The sequence below is a fragment of the Panthera leo genome, chromosome B2, assembly GCF_018350215.1.
Source record: "Panthera leo isolate Ple1 chromosome B2, P.leo_Ple1_pat1.1, whole genome shotgun sequence".
Classification (NCBI taxonomy): domain Eukaryota; kingdom Metazoa; phylum Chordata; class Mammalia; order Carnivora; family Felidae; genus Panthera; species Panthera leo.
In genome coordinates, this window is record NC_056683.1 from 4055527 (window position 1) to 4075199 (window position 19673).

A 19673-nucleotide genomic window follows, 5' to 3' on the forward strand; every position below is an offset into this window, starting at 1 on the left:
GGGTTTATTTTACCCTTGAGTTTCAGGCGTTTTGAGAAATATGTTCTGGATACAAGTCCTTTAGAAGATACATGATCTTCAAATATTTTCTCCATCTGTGGTCTGTCTTCTCATTCTCTTACCAGTGTCTTTAGCTGAGCCTATGTTGTTAATTTCAAAAATGTCCAGTAGAAATATAATGCAAGCCACAAATACTGGCCACATATGTCGCTTTAAACTTTCCAGTAGCCACATTCAAACAAAAAAGAAACAGGTGAAAGTAATTTTAGTCAAACATTTTGTTGAATATACCAAAAATATTATAATTTCAGTGACTCAGTCGGTTAAGCATCTGACTTTGGCTCAGGTCATGATCTTATGGTTCGCGAGTTTGAGTCCCACATCGGGTGACATCAAGCCCCGCTTTGGGTGAGCCCTGCTTCTCTCTCTCTCTCTCTCTCTCTCTCTCTCTCTCTCTCCGCTTCTCACTCACTTGCCCCCCATCTCAAAATAAGGGTATAATTTCAACATGTTATAAAGAGAAAAATTATAATTTGCATATTAAAAAATTAGGGTTTTGAAATCCCATGTGCATTTTGCTCTTACGGCATGTCTTAGTTCAGGCCTGCGACATTTCAAGCGCTCAATTACATGTGGCTAGTGGACACTAGACTAAACTCTCTCTCCAGGCAGCCTAAACCGTACCCCTCGCTCTAAACACCTATGGCAGACGCACACATCAGTCTCTGCGGTCCCGCGCTCTCCATGAATTCTAACCAGTAACTTCAGCTGCTTACTCCTCAGCATCACTTCTCTGCTATCACACAGCCACCTCTGAATTCTCCCCGTGAGGATTCGCAATGTCCCCTGACAGAGCGTTTTCAATCTCCGTGGTTCGTTGCACCCATGGGGCCGCCCCATTCACACGGTTGTTCAAGCCAGAAATGTGGTATTTTTCCTGGTTAGTTCCTTTGTTCAGCCTCTGCTTCAATCTATCTGCAAGCTACGTGGATTTTACTTCCTGTATGTTTCTGTCGTGTGATTACTTTCCACCGTCTCCACCGCCACCGTGTTTGTCCAGACCCCGTCATCTAGGGCACGCATGGATTACTGTCCCTCCCTAGTCTCAGTGCTCTTAATCTTGTCTCCCTAAAACGCACTCTCTGCTCAACTGACAAAGTAGTCTTAGAGGAGAAAACTTTTCGTTTTCACTAACCATTACCTGAAATGTAGCATTCCTTTCCATTATGAATACCGAAGAGCAGTCAGAGCAGTCAGATTAGCCATACTGGTGGCTTCGTTGACAAGGAAATCACAGCTGGAGTCCCAGCACTTAATCGCGGTTACAGATTTCTCAGGACATTGTTTATGCTCACGAGAACCTCAAAATGCTGTAATTGTTATTTTGCTATTTGAAGTGCGAATGAAGAAGCACAAATACCACTGTATCAAACATTTTAAAAATATTTTGAAAACTATTTCAATCTGGCACTATTTTTTTTGTTAAATATGTACTTAGGTATTTCTTCTAAGAAGATGTATATAGGATCAATTAGACTTCAAAGGAAATCCATAGTGCAATAAACTAAGAACCCCTGTTTAAGGGTTCCAGCAAACATCTTACGCATAAAGGAGACAGATGACATAAACATCAGATGGCAGAATTCCCCTCATATTCCACTTGGGATCAGATGACTGAATCTTCCTTAGTGTTAGATTCCTTCCTCAAGGATGCCGATTCTCTGGTGACAGGATACTGGGGTTACTAAGGTACCCCATTCTGTTCGTGCACATGTGTCTGCCAGAAACATACATCTTTTTTTTTAATGTTTATTTTATTTATTTTTAATTTTTGTTAATGTTTCTTTTTGAGAGAGAGAGAGCACAAGCAGGGGAGGGGCAGAGAGAGAGGGAGACACAGAACGGGAAGCAGGCTCCAGGCTCTGAGCTATCAGCACAGAGCCCGATGCGGGGCTCAAACTCATGAACCGTGAGGTCATGACCTGAGCCGAAGTCAGACGCTTAACCGACTGAGCCACCCAGGAGCTCCTGTCTTATTTATTTTTGAGAGAGAGGGGAAGAGAGCAGGCAGGGGAGGGGCAGAGAGAGAGGGAGACAGAATCCCAAGCAGGCTCTGTGCTGCCAGCACAGAACCCAGTGCAGGGCTTGAACCCCAAACCATGAGATCGCGACCTGAACCGAAACCAAGAATCGGACGCTTAACTGACTGAGCCACCCAGGCGCTCCAGAAACACACGTCATCATCGTCATCGTCGTTTTTATCAATGAAACAGAATTTCTCCCATTACTTGTGCCGTCCGCCCCCGAACGTGATTGGAGACGAAGAGCTGAAGAACATCGGGGGTCAGATGAGAGCTAACCTTTCCTGGAGGGCGAGTCCGAATCAGGAAACTCCGTTTGTCGGTTTCCCCAGGTCAGCTGCAACAAGTTACCACAAACTGGGTGGCTTAAAACAACAAATCTGTTCTTTCACTGTTTTGAAAGCCAGAAGTCCAAAATCAGACGGCCGGCAGGGCTGGCTCTCTGTGGAGGCTCTGAGGGAGGATGTGTCCCATGTCTCTCCCCGGGCTGCTGGTGGCGGCCGGCAATCTTGGGTGTCCTTGGCTTGCAGCCGCCTCGCTCCGGTCTCTGGCCGCCTCAGGTTTTCCGTGGGCCCCCGTCCTGCATCTCTGTGTCTGTGAGGTCCCTCGCCTGTCTCTTATTAGGATACCTTAAATCCAGGATGATCTCCTCTCGTGATTCTTTTAATTACATCTTAATTATAGCCCATTTACAAACAAGGTACCGGGGATCGGGACCGGGACACGTCCTTTTACGGGACGCGGCTGAACCCATCACACATCACAAATTAACAAGCCGCCCCAAAGGTTTGGCTTAACGTGGGTTTGCTCAAAATTTGCATCACGCTACCTGGGCTGACGTGACTGATTGATGACTGGGCACATGACTCTCTTTTGTCTAGGGGAGTGGGCAGGCATTGGGTCTCAGAACCTCTGGAACTGGCTCTTGGTGCCAGCGGGTCTGGTGACCTTGAGCGTGGACCCTGACTGGCCCGTCTGCCTACATCAGTGACGATGTCGCTGATCCAGCCATCCCTGGGCAGGGGGACAGGTGCAGGGACACGTTCTTGTTGATGTAGGTGGCCTCGGTGGCTTCCCGGAACATCTGGAAGCCCAGACTGATGTCCTTATGGAGCTTCTCCTGGCCAGTTTCTCCAAGCGGGACCTTGTTATTTTGAAAGATGGCCAGCAGCTTTGAGTAGGCATGCTCAGCCTGGGTGTGTACTGTCTTCCGGATCACCTGAGAAAAAGCTGGACTGAAGTATTTTTAGGGGTGCCCACGTGGCTGTCGGTTGAGCTAAGCATCTGGCTTAATTTGGGCTCAGGTCGTGATCTCACAATTCATGAGATCCAGCCCTGCGTCAGTCCGGCTCTGTACCGACAGCGTGGAGCCTGCTTGGGATTCTCTCTCCCTCGCTCTCTCTGCCCCTCCTCCGTGCTCTCTCTCTCTCTCTCTCAAAATAAATAAACTTTTTTTAAAAGCTGGACTAAAGTAGTTTAGACTAAATTATAGACCATGCAAAGCCTTCTATGGGCATTTATATCTCCCTCACTCACGACTGACTGAGAACGTGCATGTTCTGTCTACCTCGCTGTACTAGAAGGGAAACCCAGAGTAAGGTTCTGTCTGGTTCTCTGACACACACACCTTCATTCACTGAGCAAATGTTTGCAGAATAGAGAAAAGGGAAACAATTTTAAAACCCTTTCGGAAAACTAAGGAATAATAATAAAATGCAGCCACTTGGCCTGACTGGCCCTCCGCTAGAGGGAGAGCGGCGGTGCCTGCTGGGGCAGCGGTGAGGACGTGAGCTGGTCTGGCTCACGCTGGCCCCGCTCCCTGGGAGGCTTTCCCTGGCCCCGCATACCCTCAAGGTCCCGTCTGAGAAAAGGCTGGCAAGTTTCTCTTTATTTTTTTATTATTATTTATTTTGCAAGAAAGAGAGGGAGCACAAGTGGGGGAGGAACAGAGAGGGAAAGAGAGAATCGCAAGCAGGTCCCGTGCTTTCAGCACAGAGCCCATTGTGGGGCTCAAACTCACGAACTGTGAGATCACGACCTGATCTGAAATCAAGAGTCAGATGCTTCACTGACAGAGCCGCCCCAGTGCCCCGGAAGTTTCTCCTTTGAGAGTGGCACCAACGGAGGTTTTTCTCCTGTTCAGGCTGGGAGGCATTATGATGGCTTTAGGGTAAGGACAGCATCCGGGCTTCTCCGGGGACCGAGGTGCTCTGTCCTTTTCCCAGGCCTCCCCTATGGGCACTCATTGTGCTCTCTGCTCTGTAACCAACCAGCACTACAGCCTAGAATTAGAGAGAGACAGGGAGTTCTCCCCCCCTTCCAGGGCAGATCCCGACAGGGAATCCTTTCAGGCCACAGCTGGAGGTGCAGGGGGAGGTGGGTAGGGGTAGGGGGGGACACGTCAGGGATCCTCTTGCCCCGGGTCCCACACCAAACCCTCCTGTATCGAAGGCAGAGCCCGGCTCAGTGGCGGCCCCGTCCTCAGAAAATTCTGTCTTGCCAATCTGTTACTCAGGGATTGAGATGACATCAACAGGCAGACAGCACCTTTCTTAAAACACACGTTTTAAAATCCATTTTGAAACAACAAAAACCCATTTTTTTTTTCTGCTTTCACATGGATTGTCTTAGACTAAAGCTTTCCTCTTATCTGTCTGAAATGGCTGGTCTTCAGAGGTCACAAACCCATTCCAGCCTCCTCTGTGCCACTGAGTTCCCTAAATCAGGGTTCTTGGCCTGCTTTTGGTCTGCAAGTCTGATCTAAGGAGAGACCATTTGGCCAGCTGCTTTGCTTTGCTAATAACAATAGTTTGCAAGTTCCTGGTGGAGAATGAAGAAATGACGTGTATGTCTCAGCCACTCTCACATGTTAATGAAAATTCAGAATATTTCCAGCACCTGTGGGAATAAGGTAAACCATAGCTCAGAGGAAAAAAAGATAGTTTCAATGCTTGTATTAATAAAAAGCATAAATACAGGCAGTTCTTCAGGTGGTATGAAATCTTAAAAATGACAACGCAAGGCGATCTTAAGAAATGGGGAAAGGGGCGCCTGGGTGGCTCAGTCGGTTAAGCGTCCGACTTCGGCTCAGGTCATGATCTCACGGTCCGTGAGTTCGAGCCCCGCGTCGGGCTCTGTGCTGACAGCTCAGAGCCTGGAGCCTGTTTCAGATTCTGTGTCTCCCTCTCTCTGACCCTCCCCCGTTCATGCTCTGTCTCTCTCTGTCTCAAAAATAAATGAACGTTAAAAAAATTAAAAAAAAAAAAAAAAAAAAAAAAAAGAAATGGGGAAAATCATGATTTTTCCATAATATTTGAACATTTTTATCTAGACATTTAAAAACTCCCTTAACTCTCTATTATAATTATGGAAGGAAGTGAAAAAAATATTTAGGAAGTTGTAATTTAAAATATTAAGGAACACCTGGTTTCCTTGGAAACTCTTGGTTTCGGTTCAGGTCATGATCTCTCAACTCGGGAGATCGAGGCCCGCATCGGGCTCTGCGACAGCACAGAGCTTGCTTGGGATGCTCTGTCTCCCTCTGTCGCTGCCCTTCCCCCATTCATACTCTCTCTGTCTCAAAGATAAACATTAAAAAAAAAAGAATATTTTAAAAAATAAAATACAATATGAAAACAATGAGAAAGTGTCATTTCTTTTTTAAAAACTTACTGAAAGAAGTTGAACAGTGGTCGCCGCTTTCTGGTCCTGTAACTTAGGATACAGAGTGAGCGTCTTTTCTGTGCCTTGCTGAATCGTCATGTCTCTTTCTAAATCCGGATCAGCTTCCAACATGTTATTCTTTGTATTTTCAATGTTGTGAAATCCCTTTGAGAATCCCTGTCGTACGAAGTGTTTTGCCAGTCACTTTCTCTGGAACGGCTTCATCCTTTTCGACACAAACACTTTCTAATTTAGGTCCTCAAGTTCGCTGTCCCCGAGTTCCTCTGCTAGTCTCCATTGTGAGGGCGCCAGCCGCCCTACTGCTGGCTCTTTCTTCTAGAATGCCATTTATATTCCACTCAAATTTCACTGGTAGGGTTATTACTTTCCATTTTTTTGTTATACTTTCATCTTGGTGGCTAACTCTCTTTTGATTATCATTTTTTGTCGGGCACAATGATCACTGGGAGACAAAGCGGCAACTAAAAATACATGCTTTCTATTTGTACACAGACAGGGTAACATGTGCACTGTCCAGGGACAACACATTTTACAATAAGTGACAGGATAAGTCACATGATAGATCACGATGCACATCTGTTATTTGTACAGTGACTTGTGAACTGAAGATCCAGCAATGAAGTTTGTCATTTAGACAGTGACTCACTAATGAAATGTGAACTGTGTTGTCGGGCAGTTGGTGGTGTTTAACTGAACTGTGGAAACTGATCGCTTCTCGGCCTTTTGGCTAAGATCAAGTTGCGAACTGTGGAAACTGAAATTCATTTCTATCAAGACCACGCACTGTGAGAAGTGTCTTTGTGAAGGAAGCACTCCCCTAAAGAAGCTGGGAGAAATCACAATAAAAGGAATCCGTGGAAGGCGAAGTGGTAAATGATGGAAAGCCTAGAAGAAAATAATTGGGAAAAAGAAAAATGGAACTGGTTTTAAATTTTTCATTACAGTAAAATTATAATAAATGCAAAAGGTAAAGAAATCACAAATATGGATACCTGGGTCGCTCAGTCGGCTAAGCATCTGACTCTCGATTGTGGCTCAGGTCATGATCTCACAGTTCATGGATTCAAGGTCCACTCCGGGCTCTGCGCTGACAGTGCGGAGCCTGCTTGGGATTCCCTCTCTTTCCCTCTTTCTCTGCCCCTCCCCCACTCAGTCTCCCTCCCTCTCTCTCTCAAAATAAATGAACTTAAAAAAAACAAAAGGGACAATGAAGTTCTCAGGGAAGGTGTTTCTTACTCTCAGAGACCCAGTAAAATAGAGTGTCTCTTCTAGCCTTTACTTCGTCCCATCTGCATGAACACTTGGACCCGGAACCAGCATGAGGATTGAGTCAGGGTGTAAACAGCTGAGGTGATCAGGGCGACGGAGCCAGCGCTCTGATCATCCCACTCCTGAAATTTCTGTGCCTTTGGGCATTGTGATCAGCGACATCATTACGTCAACTTGTTCATTGGGTGCTTCCTGTTATTTGCTGCCAAAACATAATCTGAGGTGAAAGCTGAGTCAGGTTTGGTCTGAAAAGAGCTGCTTTTATTAACATTCTTACTTTCCTTTTGCCCACATAATCCTGAGGGACTTTGGGTAAGTCAGGGTAGCCTGTAGAGTGGTCACACAGTTGACGGGATGTGGGAGCTATGTGCTGTCTGCTGTTTCCCAGTCTTACTGGGGCGACTGGGATCCCTGATGAGACACACTGTTGCTCCTCACTTCGTGGGCACAGATGTTCCAGGTCTGTTCCTGGAGGACCCCCCACTAAGGCATGCAAGGGTCTCTACCGAGGCAGTTTCACTGTGCACATAGGTGTGGGACGCTTTGTTTTATAGGATTTTCTAGGATTTTCCTGCGTGCTGATTTTTTTGTCAAGTGGTACTAAAGTTTATCTCATGCAAAGAAATATATACCTACATGTTATTTATATATTTAAAAACATTAATTTAAATCATAAAAATGATAGAAGTTGAGGATTTGAGCCAGACCACAGGTTTACTGGAAGTCATTTGGTCCCTTCTTTTTAAGGTTGTTAAATTCAACTTTAATACTTGGCCTCCTCTGAGAGAGGCCAGAGGAGCCAGGACACAAACACCATTTAATGATAAACCCTACAACAGAACAAGTGATAACGTGTAGAAAAACAAGGTCAAAATGGAAGCGATTCAGTTAAGTTAGTTTCCCAGTCGGTTGTGTAGTATCTAACTGCTCAATCGAGGTGGAGTGCACACCCCTAATTCAGAGAAGATTAGCGGCTCTGAAAAGAGCCTTTGGGGTTGAGTAAGAGGGCGCTTACTTGGCGAGTCTACTTGGAGCTGGTGTACTTGGTGACGGCCTTGGTGCCCTCGGACACGGCGTGCTTGGCCAGCTCCCCGGGCAGCAGCAGGCGCACGGCCGTCTGGATCTCCCGGGACGTGATGGTCGAGCGCTTGTTGTAATGCGCCAGGCGCGACGCCTCGCCCGCGATGCGCTCGAAGATATCAGTGACGAAGGAGTTCATGATGCTCATGGCCTTGGACGAGATGCCGGTGTCGGGGTGCACCTGCTTCAGCACCTTGTAGATGTAAATGGAATAGCTCTCCTTGCGGCATCGCTTGCGCTTCTTGCCTTCCTTTTTCTGGGTTTTGGTTACAGCTTTCTTGAAGCCTTTCTTGGAAATGGTTGTGCCCTTGGAAGTGAGTTCCGGCATGGCGGGTGTACAGCTCTCTAGCGCTACAGCTCTCCAGTTACGGCTCTAACGGCTCCAAACCCATGTCAAGTAAACCAACAGATTTCGGGCTGGGCCGACTGGTATTTATAGGCACAGTGCTGACATGACGTACAGAGCAGACACCATCTGATTGGATATCGGGTGGTGGCGTGAATGTAAATGAGGTGATTCTGGCAAGGCTTCCGATTGGATAGATGACCATCAGCCAATCAGATAGCAAATCACAACCTCCCGGCAGGCTATAAATAGGCTCAGTAGCGGTCTCTTCAGCAACAGCTTTTCTGGCATTCCTCGGACTAGCTATGTCTGGGCGAGGGAAGCAGGGCGGCAAGGCTCGCGCCAAGGCCAAGTCCAGGTCTTTTAAGGCCGGGCTGCAGTTCCCGGTGGGCCGCGTGCACCGCCTGCTCCGCAAGGGCAACTACGCCGAGCGGGTCGGGGCCGGCGCGCCGGTGTACCTGGCGGCCGTGCTGGAGTACCTGACGGCCGAGATCCTGGAGCTGGCGGGCAACGCGGCCCGCGACAACAAGAAGACGCGCATCATCCCGCGCCACCTGCAGCTGGCCATCCGCAACGACGAGGAGCTCAACAAGCTGCTGGGCCGCGTCACCATCGCGCAGGGCGGCGTCCTGCCCAACATCCAGGCCGTGCTGCTGCCGAAGAAGACCGAGAGCCACCGCCACAAAGTCCAGAACAAATAATTTCCAAGCCGTGAGCCCTGGCGAGTGTGACCTGAACCGTTTGCAGAAAAAAGCCAAAGGCTCTTTTCAGAGCCACTCAGATGGTCGATGAAGGCTGTGCATGAAATAGAAAAGGTTAGAACTGCGCGTCTCCAGGAATAGGCGGCCGTGTACCTATATCCATATACGGTGAGTCTTAGTAAGGTTATGGCTTTTGAGACCTGTCTTTCGGTTCTGTGAACCGGTTCTTTGAAAGTTTTAGCAGAAGCTTTCCCAGGAAGCTGACCTGAGTTGAGAGTCCCCACATCTTAGAGTCCGTGGGAGGAGGGGCCGACTCCCAATTAGTCAAGCATTATAACCACCACTAGGTTTCTGTGTTCATGTAAACAGGCGGGTTTCATGCTAATACCACAGTGAGTTAAGGACTCTTAAGTGGTTGGGGAAGAACAAACAGGAGGTGTAAGCTTGCAGCTCCCACGTGGCAGTCCGGCAGCACGTCGTTAATATTGTTCAGTATCCTGAAATCTTTATATTGGAGCAAAAGTTATGTTAACCTTCAAGTTTGGTGAAGGGGCATTTGAGCGTTTGATATCCGCGGCTTCACACATGCCTACTAAAAAGCCCTAGAGGGGCACCTGGGCGGCTCAGTCCACTATGAGTCTGGCTCTTACTTTGGGCTTAGATCACGACCTCCCATGATCAAGCCCCGCCTTGGGCTCTGTGGGGACAGCTTGGTGCCTGCTGGGGATTCTCTTTCCCTCTGCCCCTCCCCTGCTTGCATGCACACGTTCCTGTTCTCTCTCAAATATTAAAAAAAAAAAAAAAACATTTTAGGGGCACCTGTGTGGCTCAGGCAGTTGACCATCTGACTTCGGCTCAGGTCGTGATTTCGAGGTTCATTAGCTCAAGTCGTACATCAGGCTCACTGCTGTCAGCCTGTCAGTGCAGAGCCCACTTGGGATCCTCTGTCCGCCTCTCTCTGCCCCTCCCCTGCTTGCACTCTCTCAAAAGTAAACATTAAAAAACAAACAAACAAAAAAACAACCTAAAATCATTCCTTAAAATGTAGAACAGCATAGATCTTGAAACAAAGCTTTGGTGTACCCTGGGTGATGGAGAGATGACTGTCAGTCTCATAAGAAGAAAATGTGACAAGGTCTATCAACTTTGAAATTACTAAAAATTTTTCATCAAGCTCTTCAAAATTTAACTACAAAAACAAAATTTTGGTTGATTTGTGAACACTAACAGAAATTGGAAAGCAAATGAACGTTTAGTTAGACTCAAATGCAAAGTTACAAAATACAAGTTACAAAATATTGAGTAGTCTGCCTTATCTAAAAGAAAAAAGTTTTCATTGGTTTTCTTAAAAATAAAAAGCCATTTCTAGACACTTGAGATCAACACATAAGATATGTATAGAAGCAGTTATGAAGGAAGGTATAAACTCTAAGAAGTTGAAAAATGAGAATAAAGTACATAATATATTGATTAGGGGAAATCAGATTATGAAAGAATCCTGTCGAATTTGTGTACAAAAATATCAATACGTGCAATTGGGGAGGGTACAAAGATTTTAAAGACTGAAAAATCGCACAGGTACATTGAACAAAATGAGATGATGTTTAGAACATAGCAGTTAGGGGGAGTTAAGATAGCATAGTCGTAAGGGGACCCTGAGCTTGTTCTGTCCCTGGAGCACAGCTAGATCAACATCAAACCATTTTGAACACCTAGAGGATTGATCTGGGCGTTAACACTACAATCTGCAGAATCTGAACGAGAGCTAGAGAGGCAGGTACGCAGTGCAGAGAGGTGAACTGGGGGAAAGAAAAGCCAAGGTGCCGTGGAGGGCAGGGAGCCTTTTTTGCAGAGACCGGACAGAGCGAAAAAGGAGGGCAAGGGAGAGGGCAGGGGAGAGGGCAGTGCATCAGGATCTTGAAAGAAAACCACTCCCCCCAAAGTAGCTGGAGAGAAAAAAGAGTGAAAATACTCGCAGGGACTGCACAAGAGATCTGTTCCCCCAAACCACCGGTGGGAAAAGGAGAGGGTTTCAATACCGCCAGCTTTTTACGGTCAGTGGAGCACAGTATCTGAAGTCTCGGGGCTCAGTGGCCGGTGGCAGTCTGGCGAGGAATCCCCCGGAGCAGGCAGCACGGTGTGAGGGAGAGGCCTGTTGGGAGAGGTGTTGGGTGGGGGCTGGGCTATGTGGGCGATGGGCATTGAAGGCACCTGTTAGGATGAGCACTGGGTGTTACATGAAAGTGATGAATCACTAAATTCTGTTCCTGAAACCAATGCTGCACTATACGTTAACTAACTTGAATTCAAATTTTAAAAAATACCAAAAAAAAAAAAAAACACCATAGCAATTACTTTTTTTTAATGTGAGATTATAAAATCAGGGAAGAATAATGGTATAAATAAATGATTGTCTAAATGAGGGGTATGTGAAAAAATCTCCTAAACAGAAAAATACTTAATAACTTCTATAGATATCAAACGGAGCTTAATTCCCCAGCCTTCTGGAAGTGCAGAGTATGGAAAGGCAGGAAAGAAAGGAAGTGACTTCACAGTGGAGAAATCTGGCAGACGCTTCCTGAGCCAGATGATCAATGTCCACATCATCAGTGATTAGCCATGTCAATAGCATGCGCCTTTAATATGTTAAAAGAAGTGAATTTCACTTCTTTGGTCTTCCTCCCGACAATCCCATAATCCCAATCTAACCATGAGGAAAATATCAGACAGATCCAAGTTCAGGAACATTCCCCAAAATATCTGACTATGAATCCTCAAAATTATTAAAGTCATCAAAACCAAGAGAATTCCAACAAACTGTCACAGCCCAGAGGTGGCTAAGGAGACATTACCACTAATGTCATGTGTTTGGGGTCGGATTTTGGAACAAGAGAAAAAAAAACAATAGGTAAAACCTGTTGAAATCCAAACAAGGTTTAGAGTTCAATTCGCTGCGACGTACCAGTGTTAGTTCCTTACTTGTAACAAGGGCATAAATGTGGACGCTAGGAGAAACTGGGAGAGGCGTGTCTGTCTTTACAACTTTTCTGTAAATCTAAAATGATTCCCAAGTTAGAAAGCTTATTGAAAAGAACAAAACAAAATAAACTCAAAGTTACTAAAACACCAGGGAAGAGCTCTAAATCCAAAAACCAACAGATGAAATATAGCCCTTCACGTGATATTATACCTGGCTCTGAACAGAGTCTCTGGTTTGGGATGCTAATGTCCTCCTAAAAAACTCGCTTGTCTCACTTGTAGCTGGCGTACTTGGTGACAGGACGCACAGTGTGCTTGGCCAGCTCCCCAGGCATCAGCAGGCAGTAGCCTCTGGGGGTGCCTGTAGACGATTGTCAAGAGCCCATGGTAACAGCCAGGGCTCACCAGTGCTGTGCTCTAAAGTCACTAACAAACAAGTTCTTCATTCACAGGGCTTCCATAGAGGTGCCAGTGTTGGGTGAAGCTGCTTGACCATCTACCTTGTAGACCTTAAGTGTAATAGGGCTGTCTGGAACAGCTTCTGGTATTTCCTGCCTTTTCTTTTGGTGTTGATGGTGGTTTCTTGGGCCCTTTCTTGGATATGATAGAAGAGAAAGATTCAGAGCTAGAAGATGCAGCCTCCCACTACTTGAGGAATAGAGAGTAGCAGGTTGTGAAGCCCTGAGGCTTATTAAAATGCCACGTATTCCAATGAGGTGTCTGGTAAACCCAATTTCTGACTGGAGTAAAAGCAAGAGGCAAATGCATGTAAATGAGATACTTCAGGTCAACTCTGATTGGATGGTACTCAGTCGCATCAACCGCTCAGAATGCAGAAGACTGTCATGTGGGGCCTGGATCAAGAGCACTCTGAAGAGGGCCCCGATACATCTGTTGGGTTTTGCAGATTTCAGCCTCAGCTTCCTGGAGGGAGACCAGCTTCCTCCCCGAGGTCCACATTCCCAGAGGAATGGGTCGGGCCCACTTTGAGTCACAGGTCCACTCACTGTTCATCAACGTTAGAGAGGGAGAATGATCTTGGAAAAACAGTGCATCCTGAGTGGACACCTCAGGAGGTCTGTCTGTACTTTCCAGTTTTTTCTGACGTGGTGTCATAACTGCTCTGATGACCGTGTGGTCAGAAGTATAGTTGCAATCTCTGTCACCTGAGCAAGTGAAGGTAATACTTTGCTGTTAGAATTATTAGCCTGGACAAATTTCTGTTTTTAGATAGTGAGGCGAGGCATCATTTCTTGTCGGGTGGCTTTTTTCTGCCTCCTTCCAGAGTTGAGAACAAAATTCTAAGGGTTCTCCTGTTGTTTCTGCCAGAGTGACTGACCGGTACCTTCTGGAGTCACAGACACAGCTAATGCCAGTGGTAACCCTGCTTGGGAGCTGCCACGGCTTTAGTAAGCTTCAGTAGCATTCACTAGCTTCACTGGGGACAGAGGCACTGTGCCAGGTGGGAACAACAAGTCCTCCCAAACCCCCAAATCCCTACAAAAGCTTGCCCCACTTTTACCTTCTTAGGTGTTGGATAGGTTTGCACCTTATCAGTCACAGCTCCTGGGACACTGTGCTTCCCGATGTGCTTACCTTACCATGTGACTCCCGGAAACTTCACAGCGATGCCTGGGCCTTGAATTTTCTGTGAGTTCACCGCCCATCCTTTCCCTTACAGATGCTCCAACAAAGCCTGCGGGGTGTCCTGCAGTAGAATAAGTCTTCATGTGTGTCTTCAATGCAATGGGCCTGTCTTATGGATGTGGGGAAAGAGAACAGAGAGTAGGTTTGGGCTACTGTCCCATGACTTATGGTGGGGCTGTGCAGGTAGCCTTGGGGAAGCACTTGAAAGGTCCATGTTGCCCCTCCCACATGAAGGGGGACTTCAGCTGGTGACTCAGTGCCCACGGATATCCTGAAAAAGACATTTGCTCAGTCCAGCTCAGCATGGTACACTGCTAGGACCATGGCCAAGGTACCTAAGATGGCGGCCATGTTGGGCACAGACGCACGGATCAGGGGGCACCACCCTGTTCAATTCTCGGTAGTCCCCATCATCCACCATGAGCCATTTGGCTTTTTTTACTGGCTCTCCTGGGCTGTTGAAAGTGCTATGGGCAGGGCATACAATAGCCATTCGGTGCAGTTCTCAGTGTCTCCGATTCCCTTAGCCCTCATCCCAGGCAATTTATATCGTTTGACAGCTGGACCCTCTTCATGAGGGTGGCAGCTCGAAGGTTCCTGGTGTCATCTCCATTCAGCACCGGTTTGATTAACCCAGAGGGAGAATTCAAAGATGGAGGTTTTCAGGTAGACCTTGTAGGTTATCAATCCCCAATCTGTCCTCTAGTATTGGAGAGATGAAAACCTGGTATTCTTGTGAGGGAGGATGCCCACTTCTCAGTGTCAAAAGGACCCTCCTGAGCATAACTGTCTCTGCCCTCCATAACCGTCAGCGGCACTGAGGGGCCAGGAAACTTCTAAGGCCTTCAGAATATCGGAGTACCCACCAGAGGCGTCACTCTTGGTTTATTTCTGGGGGCCAGTGAATGGTGATCTCAACATGGGTACTCTGATTGCCCCCAGTGGGCCCGACCTGGAGACGGCTTGGCCTGCATCCTAAACCCAGGGCACGGGAGGCACTCGCCCTGAATAGGACTGTATGCCTAAGGCCTCTGTGGGTTGGAGCAGGCCAGGCGCTAGGGGTGGTAGGGGCAGACGGGGCAGGTCTGAGTTGCCGTTCAGGTTTTAAGGCTTCTGGAAGGCTGACCAACACGATATTGGGTTCCCCGTTTGTCTTTTTGGGGTGAGCTCTGGCAGTAATGGAGTCAAGCCACATTTGCTTCCTGGTTACTTTCACCAGATTCTTCACGGCTAAGTGGAATGGCCTTTTGGCTTCTCAAGCTCCGCCTCCATCTCAGGGCTTTCCCATAGCCAATACCCCTTTCCCAGGCTCTGTCCATTTCCCCCAGATCAGCAATGCACTGCCCAGCATAATGAATGTCTTGTCCCCTGACTGAGCTCAGCACAGATGTCCACATCCTGTACCAGGTGCAGGGACAGAGTGGAGAATCTTGGCTGTCGTTCTTGGAGTGAGTGTGGCCAGATCAGACCCTTCAAAGACAGGGGCATAAATGGCCTGTCTCATTCCCAGCTCCCGGAGAATTTGCTGCCCCTCCTCTACGGAGTCCCAGGGTCCCATGGGCCCAGGGAGATGCCCTTCATTGAGCCAAACCTCCCTGCAGGCTGGAATAATCTAGTGTGCACGGGACTGAGTACTTTGACCCCCTGAGTTCCACACAGGCGCTGCCAGAGGGCAGGGTGTGTGGCTCATCCTCTGTGCCCTCTGCCCGGTCAGGGGAATGTCATCACCCCCGAAGACTCTTAGCCACACCAGCCATGCTGGGACACTTGCCCTGGCCTCCTGCTGGAACTCAGTGGCCATGTCAGTAAGCTCAGTGGGAAAAAAGGAGGGGAGAGGGAACCTGGCTGGCTCAGGGGGCAGAACAAGTAACTCTTGATCTCAGTCAGGGTCATGAGTTCAAGCCCCATGTTGGGCGTGGAGCCCCCCTTAAAGAAACAAAGCTCCGTGGGAATATATTCTGTTATTATGACTGTTTCCTGAACTGGGGGCTGTCCCGCTGGCTGGGTTGCTGTTGCTGTGCTTTTGTTTCACTTTGTGTTGGGGTCAGACAGGGCAGTGCGTCTTGGGTTTCACCGTCAGTCACCACACATCCTCCTCTGCACTCTCCTCACTTCCCCAGGGATCCCACCTCTTGGCATCCCAGCCAGGCTTGTAAGTGCCCCGACCCCAATCTGCAGTGGCTCGCGCCCTCCTTGGAGTATGCTACGGTCTCCAGCTTCCCATCCCGCTCTCCCCCTTGCCTGCCAGCCCCACAGGCAGCAGAGCATTGGACAACTGCACATCTTTCTCTAACCTCAGCTCTTCTTCCAACTTTCTGAGTCGAGCTATGGCCTATCATTGGGTATTGGTGGCCATCACACTCTCCCAGGAGGGGCCCGCCCACTGTGGCAGCCACTGGTTTCCCTCCTTTGCCACCATACTCTGTGTGCTGTTACTCCCACAAATGCACTGGACCGGTTGGCATGTTCAGGGGGCCCCCGTATTCATGAGGCAGTTCACAGGCATCTGACCCGTGGGGCCACCCCTCCCCTCCTGGCCAACCTGGGGTTTCCCCCTCATATGCCTCTTCCCCAAGACCCATTTCTTTGGTCTCCCGGTTGGCTACCAGTTGTTGGCTCACAACCTTGGGAGTTCCCTGAGTGAAATGAAAAACTAGCCCCTGTCCACAGAGGGCAGGGAGAGACTGAAGACAGGGGCAGGCCCCTCTAGGTTGGTAGGGGGCAGCTTTAGTAAGCACAGGAACTCGTACTCAAGGCTTGTCTTGAGCAACAGCAGTACAAGTAGATCTCCACACCCTCCCACCAGAATCTTAAGAGTTTCACTAGAGGCTACACCTGGGTTCAGTCACGTGTCTCATCCAGATTTTCTCAACACGGTGCTCCCTCAAGGCTGCGTCCTTGAAGGGACCCCCAGTACAGGCCCAGTGGGTGGGACATGCATTCCAAGGACAGGGGAGTGGATAAGGAGCATCCAGTTGCTGGGTCCAGTTTGAGGGTCAACCAGCAGTCACATCCTCTCTGTGACCTCCTCCAACAACATCTGTCAACTGTCTCCTCCCCACACCCCACCCCCCCACCCCCGCCCCAGGTGTTCAGGACAGAGCTCAGATCCCACAGCTTAGCTGGAAGAGGTGGCCCTGCCTGGACTTCACCGGACTTTTTTGCTACTATGCTCCCCCACGTCGCACTTATTTAACAGTCTACTTTGGCTCCTTGAACCCATTTTGCTTTTATTCACTTTTCGTCTTTCTAAGTTATGTTCCCTCCCTGAAAGGATCTTCCTTCCCTTCTTCATTTAATTAGCTTCTGTAAGTCTTTCAAGATTATTCTCACACATTGTATCATTTGTGAAGCTTTCTTTGTCCCCCATCCTGGGGCCACTTGGATGTTCCTCCTTGGTGACCTTGTTGAACCCTGAATGAATCCCAGTGATAGCATTTAGTATGTTCCAGTAGAAGTGCTTAATTTTTACGCCTGTCTCTTCTACTCAGCTATAATTTTTTTTTCATGTCTTAATTGTTTAGCATGTCACAGTGCCTGAAACATAAAAGATACCAATTAATGGCTGGTTGAGTGCATTTATAAATAGATTTTTGTTCTGGATTCCAGCTGCTTATTATTTAGTATTTTAGTGACAAGATAATAGCAATATAGAACATTCAGGGGGGAAGGACACCCATGACTTCAACATTTTGACAAATTTATTTTTATTTCTGTATGTTTTCCACTGGCCTTTATGAATATAGAATATTTTCTATTTCAATATGATTTTTTAAAATATCGTATCATTAGATTTCTTTTCTAATTGTTTTCACTAGGTACGTAATAGTTCATCGAAAGACTTTTATTGAGCACATACCATGCACACAGTGTTCTAAGTGATTTACGTACTTGATATTGTTTAATTTGCACAGTAATCCTATAGGTACGTACTATTATTATGCCCATGGCACAGAGGAAAAGAATAAATGTGGGGGCACCTGGGTGGCTCAGTCGGTTGAGCGTCTGACTTCGGCTCAGGTCACGATCTCACAGTTCGTGGGTTCGATCCCCGCGTCTGCCTCTGTGCTGACAACTCAGAGCCTGGAGCCTGCCTTGGATTCTGTGTCTCCCCCTCTCTCTGCCCCTTCCCTGCTCAGTCTGTCGGTCTCTCTCTCTCTCTAAAATAAATAAACATTTAAAAAAATTTTTTAAAAAAAGAATAAACCTGTTTAAGATCACAGAGCTAGCGTCAGAGCCAGCATTTCAACCCAGACATTCTGGCTCTAAAGCCCACCTTAAGCATTCCCGTACAGGAATGGATAATTTACCACAGTTTGCTTAAATATACCGTCTTCCATTGTTGAGTACCGAGGCTGCTCCCAACATTTTATTATTACAATCGGTGCTGAAATGAACATTCACAGGCGAAGAGCTTTTTCCTCCTTCTGAAGTATTTGCTTAAACATTCCTAGATATAGGATGAGTGGGTCAGAGAGCATGCATGCAAGATCTTTATGGCTTTCTCTGCATGTTATTCAATTATTCTTCCAGATGGTTGCCTGAAAAAGGCATCAGCAACGCGTGAGAATATGCGTTTTATTTGGCACTCACAGAATTTGGTGTTATTCACGTAAAGATTTACTTAGTTGGTGAGGCAAAACACTACCGCATTATTATTTTAATTTGCATTTCTTTTGATCAGGGTGAGACTGGACGTTTTCATTCGTCCATATATACAGATAGACACAGGTAGATCTATGTCTGTTTTGCCAGAGTCCTATCTTGTGAAATGTCACTTTGGGTCCTTCAAAAAAACTAATTGAAACAGCAAATTCAGATTTGTTGTTTCCCAACCCTATAAAACTTAAGTTATGTTAGACCCTTCATAGAATATTTGTGAGATCCGAATAAAACAATTTTACAATGTCGTCAAGAAGAGCCAGCTGGATGTTTGAAACTGCCTCTGGAGGAGGAATGTATTCCTCATTAACTTGAAATGTAGTCACACGTGAGCTCCTTTAAAGTCAAGTGTACTCTTAGCCGACACCAGAGGGAGCCCAGCAGGCATTCCATGTGAAAATATATCCAACTTTGAATGCGTTTCTGAAATGGCACTGACGAAAATGTACAGTGAAATTATGAATCCTACACTCGATAGTCCTGGGGAGAAAAATGGAAATCAGTGCCTCATAGATCCATTCAGACTTCAGCCTTTCTGTGAACTAGGAAACATATAAAATAAGAATGGTGATTAAATGAAGGGTTGATGGGGGGAGGGAGGGAGGGGAGGGTGGGTGATGGGTAGTGAGGAGGGCACCTTTTGGGATGAGCACTGGGTGTTGTATGGAAACCAATTTGACAATAAATTTCATATATTGAAAAAAAAGAAAAAAGAAATAAATAAATGAACAATCGTAGGGGGCGCGTGGGTGGCTCAATCGGTTAGCCATCCGACTCTTGATCTCAGCTCAGGTCTTGATCTCAGGGTCGTGAGTTCAAGCCCTGTGTTGCACTGGGCAGGAAGCCTACTTTAAAAAAATAAAATAAAAAGGAACAATTCTAGAACACCCAAAGATGCCTGTACAGGCTCTTTTTTCAATTGCTATTTCTGGCTCCTGTGAGCATGGGAAGCAGACAGACCTGCCTCCAAACCCAGCTGTGCTGCTTCTAAATCGAACCAGTTACTATCCAGCCTCTCTGTTCCGCCGTCTCCTCCCTTGCCTCGAGCGATAATACCTACCTCACAGGGGAGCAAGGAGGCCAAATCCTAGACCACATCAGTAAAGCATCTGGCACGTAGCACATGCTTCAGATGTGTTCATGCTTGTCTTCATCTAGCGTGGTGGTTGTCAACCGGGGACGATTCTGTCCCCCCACGGAACCTTTAGTGATGTCTGGGGATGT

The 19673-nt window shown here is 47.2% G+C and overlaps 2 protein-coding genes and 1 long non-coding RNA gene across 3 annotated transcripts; 1 reads left to right on the top strand and 2 right to left on the bottom strand.

Moving 5' to 3' along the window:
- Window positions 1–4626: 4626 nt before the first annotated feature.
- Window positions 4627–5822, bottom strand: LOC122219488. Its single transcript, XR_006202402.1, has 2 exons — window positions 5754–5822; window positions 4627–4979 (listed from the first exon to the last, which is right to left on the bottom strand). It is a non-coding gene; the product is annotated as an uncharacterized LOC122219488 (long non-coding RNA).
- A 1968-nt stretch (window positions 5823–7790) lies between these two features.
- On the bottom strand, window positions 7791–8506 carry LOC122219484 (histone H2B type 1-A). The gene has a single exon (XM_042937723.1). The coding sequence runs from the start codon at window positions 8440–8442 to the stop codon at window positions 8059–8061; it is 384 nt and encodes a 127-aa protein (XP_042793657.1). The 5' UTR covers window positions 8443–8506; the 3' UTR covers window positions 7791–8058.
- Window positions 8507–8759: 253 nt separating this feature from the next.
- Window positions 8760–9240, top strand: LOC122219483 (histone H2A type 2-C-like). The gene has a single exon (XM_042937721.1). It carries the CDS (start codon window positions 8766–8768, stop codon window positions 9159–9161), a length of 396 nt encoding a protein of 131 aa, XP_042793655.1. The 5' UTR covers window positions 8760–8765; the 3' UTR covers window positions 9162–9240.
- The last annotated feature ends 10433 nt before the right edge of the window (window positions 9241–19673 follow it).

Coding starts and splice junctions, on each gene's coding strand:
- LOC122219484 (XM_042937723.1), bottom strand. CDS start 8,442: ATGCCGGAACTCACTTCCAAGGGCACAACCATTTCCAAGAAAGGCTTC.
- LOC122219483 (XM_042937721.1), top strand. CDS start 8,766: ATGTCTGGGCGAGGGAAGCAGGGCGGCAAGGCTCGCGCCAAGGCCAAG.